The sequence below is a fragment of the Rhinopithecus roxellana genome, chromosome 11 (assembly GCF_007565055.1).
Source record: "Rhinopithecus roxellana isolate Shanxi Qingling chromosome 11, ASM756505v1, whole genome shotgun sequence".
In the NCBI taxonomy this organism is placed as follows: Eukaryota; Metazoa; Chordata; class Mammalia; order Primates; family Cercopithecidae; genus Rhinopithecus; species Rhinopithecus roxellana.
The window spans coordinates 2,737,191-2,753,997 of NC_044559.1; the positions used below are offsets into that span (position 1 = coordinate 2,737,191).

Genomic DNA, 16,807 nt, shown 5'->3' on the forward strand with positions numbered 1-16,807 from the left:
CTGAATTTGGTTTGCTAATGTTTTCTTTAGGGTGTTTGCAGCTATGATCATGAGGAGATGGACTTTTTTTTTTTTTTTTCTTATAACCTCCATTCCAGGTTTTGGTATGGTTTTACTTAACTGTGGTTGCCCCAAAGGTTAGTATTATAAAATAGCAACTGTTTTGTTATCTCTCATCATTCTGAGGACTGGCTGGGCTCAACTGGTCAGTTCTTCGGCTGCTTTTCCTTAGGATCTTTTGTGAGGTTGCAGTCAGATGGCAGCTAGGCCTGGTATATACAAGATGGCATTACTTAGGTGTCTGGTGCTTTTACAGAGATGCTGGGAGGCTGAACCTCTCCCTCTTTCTCCACATGGTCTCTCCTATGGTTAGCTTGGGGTGGGGTTGAGTGGTGGTTGGGTACCAAGAGTATAAAGCAGAAGATGCCAGGCCTTCTTAAGGGTCACACCCAGAATGCGTATAGTGTCACTGCTGCTGCATCCTATTAAAGCCAATCGCTGGGCCAGTCCAGACTCAGGCAGAGGGGACTGCATGTGGGCGTGAGTCCTGGGAGGTGTGGTCCATTGAGACTGACTGTAGACACTAACTGCCACAAGTATCAAGGTTATGCTGGCCCCTGCCATGAGTTGGGGTGTTTGTTTTTGATCACCCGTACTTCCAGTTGTGACTATTTACACTTTAAGGGCACTGGTCACATCCAACGCACCTCTGGATCCTTCCACCTACCTCTGCCCCAGCACAGAGTCTGGTGCAGAGTAAAATGTAATGCAGTCTGGGAAAAGAAGGAAAGAATCTTGTGCTGCTCTGGGCCTGAGAGAAGGTCCTCTCTTAGGAGATTCCAAAGATATTGGCACCTGGCTTTGCACTGCTGGCCACCTGCTGGACTCCAGAGATGAGGCTTTCCTGTTCTTCATTCAGCACCCACTGAGTAGCTACACTTTGCCAGACTCTGAACCACAGGTTGAGCACTTAGCAATGAATTAGACCAATGAATTAGACTATCCCTACCCAAAGGGTCTGGCGGTTTCAGGAGGTAGGCTTGGAGAAACAGACAGGTCCACCAAGAATCCCAGTTCAGGTGACAGTCATGTACTCTCATAGAAGCAAACAAGGGCATACAAGGTATGGGGAAGCCCAGAGGAGGGAGGAACTTTCTTCACAGGAAGAAGTCTTTCCAGAGAAGATGCTTAAGCTGTGAGTGGGTGAGAGACCGCAGGCAGAGAGAAACATGAACACAGGGAAGGAACCTGGCAGTGCTGCCTCTTTCTTGACACTGGGTCACCTTGGGGTGGATGCTAGGCTCCTCACCTGTGAAACAAAGACTGTAATGGCCATACCTAATGGTGCCCATGTATCCGGCACATCCAAATCCACCTAAGTGCTTGTAATTGTTGTTAGAGTCAGGATGTTGAGGCCAAAAAGTCACTTGGAATCTGATTAGGGCTTGGGTTTGGATCACCGGGGCAGAGGTTTCTGCTTCCTGCAAGCATTTACTCTCCCATGGGAGGGTCTCCCAGTACCCAGTGCATGGTGACTGGGCTTCGTGGTGTGTGGGCAGCACATGGGGCTCCAGGAAAACAACACAGTCTCCCAGGGCCCTTGGCTCGTTTCTGAGGATACAGGCATTTGGGGAGCAGAGGACTCAAGGGACAGAAGTGGTCATTCCTCATGGGGAAAATGACTAGGTCAACTCTGGCCCCTCCATGCCTAGCTGATGTCAGGAAGACAGGTGGAGAATCCTGGCACTTAAGATTTGTAAGGAATCTCTTTGACAAGCATGTTACCACTGCTTCTGCAGAATATAGTGGGGGAACCTGAAGGCCTGGAGAAGAGATAGAACTGTCCAAGGTCACATAGCATGAATGTCAGAGGCACAACAATTCAGGGACCTGGGTGTGCCACCTTCCAGCCCCCTACACCCTGTATTGATTCTGTTCCTTTGACAGGCACCTTCTGTCATCTTCTGACTTGAAAACCTGCAACTCACTTTCCAGAAGCCATTTCCTATGGGTGCTGATGGGTTTGCCCTTCCTGCTAATCAATGGGGCCCTGGAGTGCACAGAGCTGAGCAGAAGGCTCTGGCTGGTGCCAGAGGCAGCAGGAGAAGCAGCCTGCCCATGCCGAGCTCTGGCTGCCACTGAAAGGAGGGAGGGTTGTGTGAATTGGCATCTGACTGCCAGGAACATGTGTCCCTGTGGCTGTTCTGGCTGTGCTGAGGGTCCTTAGATCTGGGGGCCACTGTCATTATTTGTTTGACCCTGCGGAGACATCCAAGCAGAAATAGAACATGTGCACTGGCCCTGAGACTGTGTCAGAACACAAAGCTCTGGTTGGAATGGTCAGGTGAGTTGGCCCCCATCAATGAATGTTTGCTGAGTGCATAAGTAATTGTCGAGACAAAGGCCTTACATGTAATAGGTGAAATTAAGGGACAAGTGGGATTTAGAGCTGATTCCACCAAAACCCCTTCCAAATTAGCCCAGGGATTTTGACATTAATCAGATTGGGTAACTTTGTTAAGAATACAGTTTTTCTTTCCATGGGGTATTGAGGAAGCTTAGAACTCAGGAGATGGCAACTTTGAAGAACTAAAATATGCCAACTCGGTCAAGAAAGATAGATTCTCTCTCCTTTTCTCCCTTCACTAAATATTCACGGAATGTTTACTTTGTACCAAAATGGGACAGTTTTGTTCTGCAATCAGGGCTGTGAGATTGGATGGGGGAGGCACATACATCAAGCTTGGGAGGTGAGGTGTGTACGAAAACAAACACGGCTCATGGTGAAAAGACAGGAAATAAGCCATAAAACAAGAGGAGGAGAAAGTACTTCAGGAGTTCCATTAGGAGAAGACAGTGTGTCCAGGTGTGAATTTGGCCTTGTTTTTTGTTTGATTATTGGTGACTGCACTTAAACACAGCAGCTAAAAATACGCTTAAATATTGTAGACATCTACCAATATTCCCACTTAAACTCTCCATGTGAGCTATAAGGAAATGGTGTGATGACTCACAGAATGTTTATCAGTTCATTTATTTTACTATAAAGTGAAAAGAAGTGAACTATGCTGTTTACACTAGATGTCTCATAAATCCATGCATTCATTTTCTGTTCAACTCTTGTTACCCTAACCTGAATGTTCAACAGGAAAACGGGGTGTGAGAGCTCTCCTTGTCACCAGCATTGGAGTCCACATACCTTTATGATGAAAATGTGCTATTGGCAGAGACGAGACAGAGCTAACTTAATTTTTCCTGTCAGTCTTGGTAGTAGATCAATTAAACTGCCAAGGAGATCAAATATTTCAGACTGTATTTATTACATTAAGTATTTATATTCAGACCAAACCTTTAAAGCATGATGTCATATAGGAATGGAGGCCGATTAGATCAATTCAGCAGAATTTGCTGTAAGTTAATGGAAATCAAATTGTGTGTTTTAATTTAGTGTCCAGGAGGTAGTAGCATGTTCTCAGACTGCATTTAAGGACCAGAGGGCTCTTGCATAGACTTTTGTGATGGCACAAGTCTGCCAGGGGGAGGGAGGGAGTCATGGCCTTTTAGGGGTTTCATGGGGTGGGGGCGGGCAGGAAGGGACTCACTGACTTTGGTCCACACAAATGAGAGGGGAGATGAATAGAAGGTTGCTGGTGAATCTCGTGGCACACCCTCAGCCCTGTGTTTGCTGTCAATACCCTGAGTACAGACGGATGCCATTAGTCATCTTGGAGTCTTCACTGGGTGGTGAAGACATGGTCTTTATCCCTTAGCAACCTATGGGGGACTCTGTGCTGAAGGAGAACATCTGTCACCATCTCTGAATGAGAGAAGACAGGAAATCACAAACCCCAAGGAGATTACTCCTTCTATGAGAGTAATACCTGGTCAGTTTAGAAAGAGCAAAACTTACAATAAAACACAAATAAAAAAATTCATAGCCTCAACACCCAGAACCAGATACTGTGAATATTTTGGTATTGGAACATTTTAAGATGTCACTTATGAATATATATATATATATATATATATATATCTAATAAACATATATTTAATAACTTACAAATTAAAAAGTTTAAATTAAGAATTGAAATTTATACATTTTTCTATTTCTAAGTAAATTTATATTTACATACATATACCTATGATGCTAGATTGATGTGGTCTATGGCTATACATATATATATGTACACTATGTGCATATATGTGTGTTAGTATATGTGGATATGGATCATCTTAGTCGGTTTGGGCTGCTATAACTAAATATCATAAACCCAGGGGCTTATAAACAATGGAAATTTATTTCTCACAGTTCTGGAGGCTGGGAAGTCTAAGATCAAGGTGCTGGCAGACTCAGTGTCTTGTGAGGGCACTGGATTCATAGATGGTGTCTTGTTGCTGTGTCCTTGTATAGTGGAAGAGGAAGAGACAGGGCGACCCTCTGGGGTCTCTTATGTAAGGACATTAGTCCCTGAGAGATCTATACTCATGACTTAATCATCTTCCAAAAGCCCCACCTCCCAAACCTTGGGGTTTAGGATTTCAACATATGAATTTTGGGGTGGGGGGACATCAACATTCAGTCTATCACATGTGTATGTATTATACACATGCATATGTATTCCAAAATGTATGCATGTTGACTTATTGATGACTTGTTGTTTATTTACTGCTCCTTTACTGATTCTTTAAATGTCTTATTTCATTAGTATCTTTTTCATGGTACTAAATATCCTCCTTTAATATAATTTGTCATAGTTCTAGTGTGTTCTATATGGGTATAACTTATTCAGCTAGTTCCCTATTATTGGACCATTGGTAGATTCATGTTTTTTGTTGTTGTTATATGCACACAAGTATGACTTCCTTAGTAGCTAATTCAATTTTTAGCCCATTAATACTAGCTTAAACTTTTTTATTTAAATTTTTATCTTTAAAAAATATTATTTGCTTATCTTCTCTTTATTGTTCCAATTTTAGTGTATGCGCTGCTGAAGTGAGCACGTGATAGCTTTTTGACAAATTAAAAAAAACAAAAACAAAAAGTACTCTTCTATTCCCTTCTAGAGCCCCATGTGTAGAAATCAAGTAATGAAGAAGGGGGTTTTGAAAGTTTGTTTGGCTCACTCTTCAAAATTCTCTTGGCAGTATAAATTACTTTTTGGCCAGATGGGAAGATTTCACTGAGGAACAAATACAGCTGTGAAAAGGCGTTCGGCTTGTGCCAAAGGCAGGGTAGCCACGCAGTGCCGGTGAGCGCAGTCACTGCATATACCCTATGTGCACGTATGTAGTGTTACGTGTGTGTGCATGAGTATGGTTGCAGGTCTCGTGTCCATCATGGCGTCCTCTGGGGGATACTCGGGACAACTTGGGTTCTTCAGCTGGTCATGGAATTGAACCAGAAATTGGAATAAGCTGTGGATTGTGACTTAGAATTGTCCTTTCATTTGTATGGGGTTGAGGAAATAATTGTTTGAGGATTAAGTACCAGTTGCTTTATAGGATTTATCACCAAAGTAGGTGTGCTAAGGCGCAGAAGCTGAAGCTTGAGTGGATGAAGGCGGGTCCTGTGTCTGGTTAACAGTGGGGTCAGGGGTCAGACTTCTTCCGACCACCTTCTTCTGACCACCTTCTTCTGACCACCTTCTTCTTTTCATCACCTTCTTCTGCCCTACACAGATGCACTGGGCTTTCTGGCCCCAGAGACGTCCTATTGCCACTTGTTTATAGGGTTTCCATAATGATGACTTGGTTTTAGGGTAGACTTTTTCTAAGTGTGTTTGTCACTTTATGATGTAATAAAGAGGCAGAGTCTAGCTCCTCTCATGACCAACTCAGTGGCCCCATGACTAATAGTCACAGGCTTGGTGCAGTTTTCAAAGCCCTGTCAAACATCATACCTTGAGACCCACAGTGGCCACTGCGATGGCTTTGGGCCATCCCAGGATTCTGCTCTGCTTGCCTCTGTGCAAATGGCTCCAGTTTATTGTGCATTTGGAGGGTTTTTGGCTGTTTTATAACATTTTGTCTCTTTTCTCAGTATTAACCATCAATGGGTCTGCCACTAGTAGCCACATTTCTTTCCAGTTTGTGGCAGTCTTGGAAATCATACAACTTATGTTAGAAATAGAAATGCACTTTGCACATAGGAGAATCTTTAAGCATTTGGTGAAGGTCCTAGTAGCTGGGACTACAGCAGTGTGCTACCACACCCGGCTTTTTTTTTTTTTTTTTTTTTTTTTTTTTTTTTTAGATGGAGTCTCATTCTGTTGTCCGGGCTGGAGTACAGTGGCATGATCTCAGTTCACTGCAACCTCCACCTCCTGGGTTCAAGCAATTCCCCTGCCTTAGCCTCCAGAGCACCTGGGATTACAGGCACACACCATCATGCCTGGCTAATTTTTGTATTTTCAGTGGAGATGGGGTTTCGCCATGTTGGCCAGGCTGGTCTTGAACTTCTGAACTCAGGTGATCCACCTGCCTTGGCCTTCCAAAGTGCTGGGATTACAGGCATCTGCCACCACACCTGGCTAATTTTTTTGTATATTTTGTAGAGACAGGGTTTTGCTATGTTGCCCAGGCTGGTCTCAAACTCCTGGGCTCAAGTGATTCCACCTGCCTCAGCCTCCCAAAGTGCTGGGATTACAGGTGCGAGCCACTGTACCCGGCCTCTACTTGAGCACATGTTTCATGGCCAAAGTGCAGTGAGCTTTGGGTCTGGATTTTTACTCAGTAACTATTTACTAATGAATCACCCTGGGAACTAAATATCCTCCTTTAATATAATTTGTCATAGTCGCAGTGTGTTCTATATGGAGGATGAAGCTCCATCATGTTATTTCAAGTTCTCAAAAGTGTTCAGGGTCCATGAAGTTGTTTGTGCAGGCAGCATATTGGTACTGTCAGATCACTGAGAAATCAAAATCATTTTTTTCCTTTGCAAAAAATGGCTATAGAATTCAAGGGAGATGCTGGTTGTTGGACAATTTAAGTTAACATGTGTATGTGCCCAGATCACTGTATTTCCTATCCCCTCAACTGCTTTTCTCTTTAGGGTGATGACAGAAGTGTCTGTTGATGGGAGACATAAGGCAGGGTGTGACCATCACACAAGATAGAAGGACTTTACCTTTCCTTTTTCTGCAGGTTCTGCCTCTGTTAAGGCAACCCACAACCCTGTGGGATGGCCGTGAAGTTACTGTGAAGTCGTATTGACCACACATGATTGATCACTGAGCCATGTCTCCTTTGTGCAGATGGATCCTTGGATGCAGATTATAGACTTTATACTTTTCCTTGTTAACCATCTCACCAGATTTGTCCCCTGTTTGCTTTTAATCTTGTTTCTTACATAGTGGCCTCTTTCAATCTTGTCCATACCTCTGTCTTGGATCCACACATCTTCCCAGTTCTCATTCAGGTATGGGCAAGTTCAGGGGAAGCCCCTTTGGCAGCCTCTGAGGACTTCCCTTCAGATGGCCAGGGCTCATTTGCCACATTCCTGGGTGTGGCTGTTACTGTGTTTTTGTGTCCACCTGCAGGCTTCCGCCCCCTTTGACGGACGCTTTAGCTGCAGTTCAGGCTTGGGGTGCAGATGAAGAAAGGGTGCAGATGAGGAAAGGGAGTGATGGCACGTGTCGGGCTGTGTGCCCAAGGCTCTTTTTTTTTTTCTTTGAGAAGGAGTCTCACTCTTTCACCCAGACTGGAGTGCAGTGGCACGATCTTGGCTCACCGCAACCTCCGCCTCCTGGGTTCAAGCAATTCTCCTGTCTCAGCCTCCGGAGTAGCTGGGACTACAAGTGCATGCCACCACATCCGGCTAATTTTTGTATTAGTAGAGACGGGGTTTCACCATATTGGTCAGGCTGGTCTCGAACTCATGACCACAGGTGATCCACTCTCCTAGGCCTCCCAAAGTGCTGGTTTTACAGGTGTGAGCCACTGTGCTGGGCCCCAAGACTCTTGTTGGTCAGTGCGCACCTATCGGAGTCAGCTGCCTGCTGAGGAATTCCACTCCCCCCTGCCCCTGCCACCAATGGTCAGGAACTGGAGGGATGTGTGAAAACTCTGCAAAGCTTCCTTAGGCAAAGGCCCAGTGAGTGCAGTCGGTTGAGAGTGCCAGCCCCATGGACATGGGACTGGGTGTGGCTGGGTGAGTGTTTGGCAGCTGGAGGGGCTTTGGAGATTCTTGCTCACTGAAGGAGTAAAAACAGACCTGGCTACCCTGTGCACACTTCACCTTCCTGGATCACTTTGCCCTCAACTCACCTCTGGCCAAAAAACAAACAAACAAAAACTATCTTATTTTCTTTTTGATTATGGTAAAATACGCTAACATAAAATTTACCATCTTAACCATTTTTAAGTGTGTGACTCAGTTGTATTAAGCACATTCCTGTTGATGTGCAGCCAATCTCCTGAACCCTTCATCTTGCAAACTTCCCACTTCCCCCATCTTCCCACTTCCCCTCCCCCGCCCCAGGTCTGTGTCATTCTACTTCTGTCTCTGGGAATTGGAGTACTCTGGGGACCTCACAGAAGAGGACTCCTGCAGGATTTTTTCTTTTAGTGACTGGCTTATTTCACTTAGCATAATTTCTTCAAGGTTGACCCCTGTTGGAGCCAGTGTCAAAATTCCCTTCCTTTTGAGTCATATTCCAAGGTATGTACAGTCCTTAACGTTTTTTTAACTACAGGGTCCTTGGCTTCACTTGGTCCTCAGTTTCCCATCAATCCAGTGCTGTGTGTGTATGTGCGTAGGGGGTGAGCTAGGCACACATAGACTCTTTACCCTGCTGCAGCCTTGGTTCTGTGAGTTAATTTATTCCTCTTAACTTCTAAGTTTGGGTTTTGAGGGCCAGCAGTATAGTTACGGGTGGCTTTCTTGGGGTCCGCTGCAGGTGTGACCTAGCGGCTGTAAGCTATGGCTCCAGGGGAAGGAGGTTCTGTCACTTATACGTCTGGTACATGGCTAGATTTCCCACTGAGTTACAGAACATTGAACTCACCATTGATGCTTACATTGAAGCAAGGCCTTGGCTGGGTTAATACCAGCCTGAGATGGATTGAGCCCATCTTTCTCATCTGGCCTGACCCAGGACCGGCTACCCAGGGCTAAGCCTGAGGACGGTGGCCCCTTCCAGGTCCTTGAGAGCCTATAGCCCTAACCAATCTCTGCTCTCAGATGTGCCTGCTGGGTCTGTCTTCAATCTTCCTTCTTTTTAACATTCATTTAAAATTAACATTATGTTTCTAAACTTAAATTCATTTTCACTGTAGAAAAACAAAAAAAATTCTAAATAGACATAGAGAGGAAAATACAAATCTACAGCATACCCGCTCCAAGGGGGACCACCATTCTTAATAACTTGGTGTCTTCACACCTTAGGTGCTCCTCACCAATGAGTGCCCTTGGGCAGGGAGACTTGGAGGAAGACAAGGGCCCCTGGGGGTGGGTTCTAACCATCAGGAAGGCCTGAGACTCATAGAAGGCATTGTTCCCAGCAAAAGCTGTCATTCCCTCTAACAGTCTCTCAGTGACTGGTGTCAGGGTGTGGCTATGCCTGTGTAAGAGCCCCTAGGGGAAGTGGAGCAGCCAGGCCCTAGGGTTTGACTAAACACATGACAGGCTGGAGGCCAGTGGGCCTGCAGGGCAGTGGGGCTGGTCCTAGAGCTCCCTTGCACACTCTGCATGTGTGCTGCCTCACACTCATTTTGGGATCTGCTGCCTACTGGATCAGCCACTCAGTCAAACTTGAGGCAGGAGGTGAAGCTGCATTTAAACCTCCCATTATGATACAGGAGAGGGAAAGGTCACCAGGAGGTTCTGGTCCCTTCTGTACAATAAACTGCAAATTTGGAGACTCAGTTTCCTTACCTGGAGAGGGGGATGAGCCACGCTTACAGTATGGGTGACCATAATGTGATAAGAGGAGCAGTGGGTGGTAAAGGTGAGCTTCCCTTTGTCTCTCAGCGGCTTGGCAAGGAAGAGGAGGATTCGTGAATGTGCTTGAGGGGAGCAGAAGGTACCCTGGCTTTGGCATTAGGAATGCTGTCTTGGGAAGGGAGGGTGGGGACGTCCCAGCTGCTGGAAAAGCTGGTGCAGCTGCAGCTGCCCCTGAGGTTAATCTCTAAAAGTGGATGCCGGGCCTGAGTGGCCTTCCAGGCTCCAGAGAGCATAGGCATTTGTCTCACGATTACTGCCCCTTGGTGGTTCGAGGAAGGACTCCAGAGCATGCTTAGAAAGGCAGGACAGCAGCTCAAGGCTCACTCGCAGCCTGTGGACATGTCCAGGACTGCAAGGGAGGTGGGACACAAGGGTGCTGACCTTGGTGCTGACCTTGCTGCAGACCTCAGCCTTGGCTGGGACCACATGAAGAAATTCCATCTTCTCCATGTTTTCCATTATCACCAGCCAAGAGGCAACACATGGGTGAGAAAGATTGACCTGGGCTTGAACCCACACTAAGCACTTTCCAAATTGGTTCCCTCTGAGGTTCTCAAACCTCAGTTCACGACACCCCCTGGACCATAAGCAATATATAACAGTTAACAGTTCTGTTAATTCAATGGTTAGGTCCAAGCAGCTCACTAAGTATGTCCTGACAACTTAGTAGCTATTTGAAAAATAATACTTATAAAATGAAAGAAAAATAATGTTTTTCTTTTCTTTTTCTTTTTATTATTATTGTTTTTAGAGACAGGGACTTGCTCTGTTGCCCAGGCTAGAGTGCACTGATGCAATCATGGCTCACTGCACCCTTGAACTCCTAGGCTCAAGTGATCTTCCTGCCTCAGCCTCCCGAATAGCTAGGACTATCGGCACATATGACTGTGCTTGGTTAATTTATTTTTTATTTTTATTTTGTAGCGATAGAGTCTCACTATGTTGCCCATGCTGGTCTTGAACTCTTGGGCTTAAGCGATCCTCCTACCTCAGACTCCCAAACTGTTGGGATTATAGGTGTGAGCCACTGCACCTGACTGCTTTCATTTTTAAATAGCCACTATTCCTTTCTAAGGGGCTTATGTGCCTTATAAGCTTTGTACAGCTTCTCTAATCTTGGAATTCTTTTAGACTCTGCCACCCACATTTTATATTCCAATGTGGAATTTTGTGTGGTACTTGCAAATCCAGCTTCACAAAGCGATAACATTCTTGACAGGAATGCAGCAGGATCTCGTGGTTAAGCCGGGAACTGCCTGCAGCCAGCAGCTTGCCTGGCACCTGACACGTGTGGCTGGGTTTCCCTCCATTTAAGGTATCCCCCAGTACCCCAGTGAGTTCTTAGGGGTGCTTGACACAGTTTGGGAATGTGGAATGACTTAATGGGATCCTCCTTATAATCCTGCGATGTAGGTATTACCCCATTTTACAGAAGTAGAGACTGAAGCTCAGAGAAGCCAAGATATTGGCCTAAGGCCACACAGCTCCTTGGCAAGGGAGCCAGGACTGACCGGGTGTTCCTGATGCTCTGACAAACCTTTGAACGATTAACTAGGTCCCTTTGAGGTTCTGAGCACTTGTCTTTCTCCCTTTAGTATCTGGCGCCAGAGGGAATCAATCTTTCTGTCCTTCAGAACTCAGACCGTTCCCTGTCACCCAGCCCTGAGAGGCAGAAAGTAGACAGTGATGGGAGCCTGTTGTTTTTCCTTTTCCAGGGGGCCCACTGTGCTCTTGCTGCGTCCCAGACCCCATGGGACTCTCTTTCCTTCCCACCTACGGCTGCCAGAGTAACCGCACGGCCAGCGTGGCCGCCCTGCGCATGAAAGCCCGTGAGCACTCAGAAGCCGTCCTGCAGTCAGCCAACCTCCTGCCTTCCACCAGCAGCAGCCCCGGCCCTGTCGCCAAGCCGGCGCCCCCAGATGGCAGCCAGGACAAGATCTCTCCCACCAAGGAACAGAGCGAGGCAGAGAAGAGTGTATGAGGGTCTACAGTGCCCTGTCTGGCGTGCCCTCCTCCCGCCCCTGCTTCTCCCAGCCTCAGACCCTACAGAAAACTCTCCAAATAGCAAGGAGAAGCCTGCAGCCCCAGGGCCTCTGCATGGACCCAGGACGGGCAAGTGAGACCCACAGCTCCCTTGGCACCTGGAGGGTCCCTCTGGAGTCCCACCAGCGCAGCTGTATTGTGGTGGCTTCTTTGGCAACAGATCCCGATGGCACTTGGTGGCAGCAGAGCCCTCTCTGTGAGGAGCCTCCCTGGGATTTCCATCCAGGCCCAGAGTCTCAGAGGGAGGTAGATTCCTCATCCATTACCCTTCCTATTTCCCCCCTGGGCTGCCTTTGAAGGTCTTGTCAACCCCAGGAACTGTGGCATGGGCTGAAGTTTCATGATAAGAAAAGGGCCTGTCCCCCTTACATTGTTTGATAACTGGGGAACCAGTGGAATCCCAAGCGGCTCTTGCTCCCCTGGGCCAAGACAAGCAGTAGTGCCCTTTCTCTTGTTGGAGAATATTGGTTGTGGGCTTGGTTAGAAAGTGAGAAGATGTAGCGTAGGGAGGGGCCAACACGACACAGCCTGTCCCAGAGGTCCACGGTGGCTCTGACCCAGGAGATTTCACTGGCACATCTGGCCAGGGGTACTGGGCTAATCACCCAGACCATCTGCTCCATGAACTGGGGTCTGCCGTCTTGACACTGTGGGTGTGGAACCAGTGTGGCCCCGGTACCTGAAGCACTCACCTGCAAGCCCTTCCTCTCTCCCAAATAGACCTGTGGGTTAATGGGAAGTGAAGCAACTGAAAAGCAGCTCTTTGGTCCAGGGGGCCTAAGGGCCCTTGGAGAGGGAAGAAGCCCTTCAGGAACGCCTCTGAAATAATTGCGCATATGGATGAACTACCTTTCCCCAGGTACCTGGCATGTAGAGGGGGCTCTTCAGTGCTGGTGTTTTTTACTGAGGGAAAAAAAGTAGGAAAGGAGACAGGAACGGCGTATGTGCAGAAATGGAGCATGGGGAAGACAGCTTTCTCATGGTGTGCAGAGCATTAATTCCAAAGGGCCAAATTTCACAGAGATTTCTGTTTTGGTCTAGTGTGGCTGTTTTCTCTGGTGTGGATGGTGACCTGGAGGAGATCCAAGGGGAACGTGCAATAGCATAAGCTCTGCCGCTTTCTGGCAGGGGCGCCCAGCACCTGAAAGGTTGCAGTCTTTGGTGGCTTTTGCTGATGGTGTTTCCATGCGGATAGTTATTGCCTTCATGATGGTTATTTTGGTTTCAGTTATTATCATCGAAAGATTCTACTTTCACATTTCCTGTTCCCTTTTTACCTTCCCCCACTCCATGACCCCCAAATAATACTCCTGAGTGTATCATGCCTCGTCTATGATCACCATGAAGCATTTGATAAAACACACTGTCTCCTTTAAAGAAAAAAAAAATCAAATCCTTCTTCCTGCTGTATTTTGCTTGTTGAGTATAAAGATGAAACGATTTGCCAAAAAGCGGCAAAGTTGCTTCCGTTTCCCTGTAATTACGAATGTTTGGTTGAAGGATGTGAGCTCAAGCCCTTATGTACACTAACTCTTCAATCTAATTGTTTGATTAAACTCGTATTTCCTCCAGAAAGGTACATAAATAAGTGAACTGTTGAGCAAATTAAGAATACTTAACAGCATTGCATCTGAAAAGTAGTTATGCTGATTAAATTTTGTGTCCTTGAGGACTTTCAGGAAATTACTTTTGATCGTCAATAACACAATTAAGTAAACTACACACACATTAGCATGAATAATTGATAAGAAATTATGTATTACCACGAAGCACTGATTTAATAATTCATGATGCGACACTCTAGTGACTGTGCAAAACTGGATCATATCGAAAAGTCTGCCTGATGTTACTGAAAGAAAGGAAAAAAAAAGGAGCACCAAACCTCTGCAGAGATATTGAGTACTTAGTTTTGTTGTACAAAGGCAAAAAGTAACGATGCATGATGTAGTTTCTGTTTGTTTAAATACCCAAATAAATTTAGAGGAGTTAAAAGAAAGACCGGAAAAGCTCAGGTCCTCTCTTTGTTCCTCCCAGCCCTGAGGCTACAGGGCTGGGTGGAGTCTGCGCTCTTCAATCTTCCACTTTGGCCAATGTGCAAATGGAAACCTGGAAACTTCCAGGAGGAGGGCATTGAGGCCTTGGCTCAGGAACCTTTTAGTGGATGCTGGGACAAGATAGGGTCCTCTGTGCAGATCAGAGTCCTCCCCAAGTCATTGACAAGCACTGTCTTGCAGGGTCGTTCTTCCTGGAGCCCCCCATAGGTTGCCCTGTCTGCAGGAGTTCATCACGTGACTGTAAAAGGCAGCTGGGCTTCAGTGTGGGAAGGAGGCTGGGGCCCCAGGGATTGATTGATTAATTAATTATTATTATTCATTTATTAGTTGAGGCACAATGAAGTCCATTCCTTAATGCATTCTAGGTTAGGGTAGAAACCACTCAAGTTGTGACTGTGACTGGGGCAGCAGCCTGGCCTTGTTGGGGATGACAGCCTGCCCAGAGGAGGAGCAACTGTGGCATGGCAGGGAGTCAGGGCAGGCATCCCTGGCATAGGACTTGGGGGACTTGGGGGCTCCTCCTCCATTTCTCGGTGGGTGCCCAGTGTCTGATCTCTCAGTTGGGTAGAAAGAACTTCCTTTGACTCTGCCACTGTCTCATTTCCTGGAAACTTTACATAGGTTAGCATATTTAATTCCAATGATGAACCCACAATGTAAGTCCTACTATTCCCGTTTCACAGTTAAGGAAACCGAGGCACAGTTAGATCGGACAACTTCTGTGAAGCTACATAGTTGATAGCCTTTGATAGGAAGAGGGAAAGCTCGACTTCATTGGCTGTCACACAGAGAGTGGTTAATAAATGACTTGATGAGATCAACTGGGCTCAGTCTTCAAGGCCAGGAGCACCATGGAGGCATATGAGGACCCATTGGTCCCAGCAGGTTTCACAGATGGTGAGTCATGGTTTGCCTTTGCTCACTGTCTTTTGGGTTCTGTCCTGGGTGGGCCTGTGGGAGGGGAGGATGAACCACCCCAGCACCCTGTCAGATGTCTCCCTCCCCTGGGTCCCGCCTGGCTGGGGCAGGGGCCAGCCTGCCCCCGTTTTATCTGCACCTGGCCTTCAGGTGTGTGCCTGTCTAAGAGCAGGCCCAGCAACAATCCCTGAACTCAGTGGTGACCAGAGCTTCTGGGCCCCTCCAATGGATATAGCAAGACAGGACACCAAGAAGGTGCCTGAGACTCAACCAGTCCACTTAATGGAAACTCTCTTTCTTCCTAATTTTCTGGCTTCACCAGAAAAAGTGAAGCCTTTACAAATTCAGAGCTTGGTTGAAGTTGGTTAAGAGCATGTTTCCCTTGTTCAGAATCCTAGCCCTAAGGGCTGTGTGACTCTGGGTGAGTCACCTAACCTCTCTGTGCTTCAGTCATCTCCTACGTAATAATGGCACCAGCCTCCCGGGGCTCTTTGGAGATTAAATGAATGGATAGCTACATGGTGCCTGGCATGGATGAACTGCAGTATAAAAGCCAGCTCTTGTTCCACCAAGCCTCACACATGTCAAAGGCTTGAAGACCTTTTTCAGGTGAAAACCTCACTTTCTCAAGAAGGAAACGATGGAATGGCTCTCAGCTGCGCCTGAGCCGACAGAGGGAGTTGAGGGAGTTGGGATTGCCACACCCTTCCCTGAGCAAATTGTGTGGGCTGTAGGAGGGGTTGATTTTCAAGAGGATGCGTGTGCCCAGGCACTTGAGCTTGGAAGGGAATCTGCGGTGCCCAGAGGCAGGGGTGGGCATGAAGGCTGGGGTAGGGGGAATGTCTCAGAGAGAGCTCTTCTAGTGGCAAGTACTGGGAAGCACTGAAACCAGTTTATGTCAAAAAGTGCCTTTAGGAGGAGGATACCAAGTGATCTCATGGAACTCAGGATGGCTGAGACTCTAGTCCTGGGACCCCAGTGAGACAGGTACCAAGAAGTAGGGGGTTGTCAGGAACCTCCTTCATTTTCCCCTGCAGCGCGGCCTTCTCTGCTCTCTCACAGCCATCAGCCAGGCAGGGATCGCTGTGGCTTTCCAGCCTCAGCCACACCCCTTGGGGACTTGAGCCAGCAGACCCCTCTGGTCTCATCAGGAGTGGTCAATCATGGCCACTCTGGCCCTGCCCTGCCCTGGGGAGTGGACATGGCTCTAAGTCTCTGGGCTGGGGATCTGGGCCGACACCTAGCATATACCCCCATCAGCCCCACGGGGATGGCACCAGAGGCAGAGAAGGGCGCAGATGTGGAAAACACAGTCCCTGCTGAGGCAAGTTAAACCAAAGGATGATAGGTTTCCCTGAGACAGGGACTGTAAGGGCTTATATTTTCATTATTTTTAAATGATAATGCAGCTTCATTCTGGGCTCCACTCGTGAACACTGTCAACCTACTTTACAGAATTCCACATTTGGCTATTTTTCTCATCAAGACTTGGCCAAATACCTTCTACAGCAGCTCCAACAAACTCTTGTAGGAACAAAGCGTGTGCCCGCCGCACCCAGGAAGCTCAAAGGCCCTAGGGCTGTGGAACACTCAGCTGTCCCTTTGAGCCGTTCTCAGCTGCCCGCTTGTGTCCAGATCACACTTCCAATGACAACAAAGCCCTGGACTCCGAATTTGGACACCCTTGGCCCCAGCACCACCAACTGCTGTCTGAGGGGAATGACATAATTAGTGTCGGACCGGCAGGTGCTTGGGGCCTGCAGTCCTTGAGGCCAAGAGCAGTGGCCCCAACCTTCCTCCCAGCCTGAGCTGTTCTGGCAGAGCCGGGTCCCCGGCTCTCAGTCCC

General features: G+C 47.3%; 1 protein-coding gene across 1 annotated transcript in view; it reads left to right on the forward strand.

The window, feature by feature from the left end:
* DRGX (dorsal root ganglia homeobox) overlaps positions 1–13,985 on the forward strand; it is a 32,886-nt gene extending 18,901 nt beyond the window's left edge. Inside the window, exon 7 of the mRNA XM_010382849.2 lies at positions 11,662–13,985. Within this exon, the coding sequence (XP_010381151.1) occupies positions 11,662–11,927 (266 nt within the window). The 3' untranslated portion in view covers positions 11,928–13,985. The remainder of the gene's footprint in view (positions 1–11,661) is intronic.
* The last annotated feature ends 2,822 nt before the right edge of the window (positions 13,986–16,807 follow it).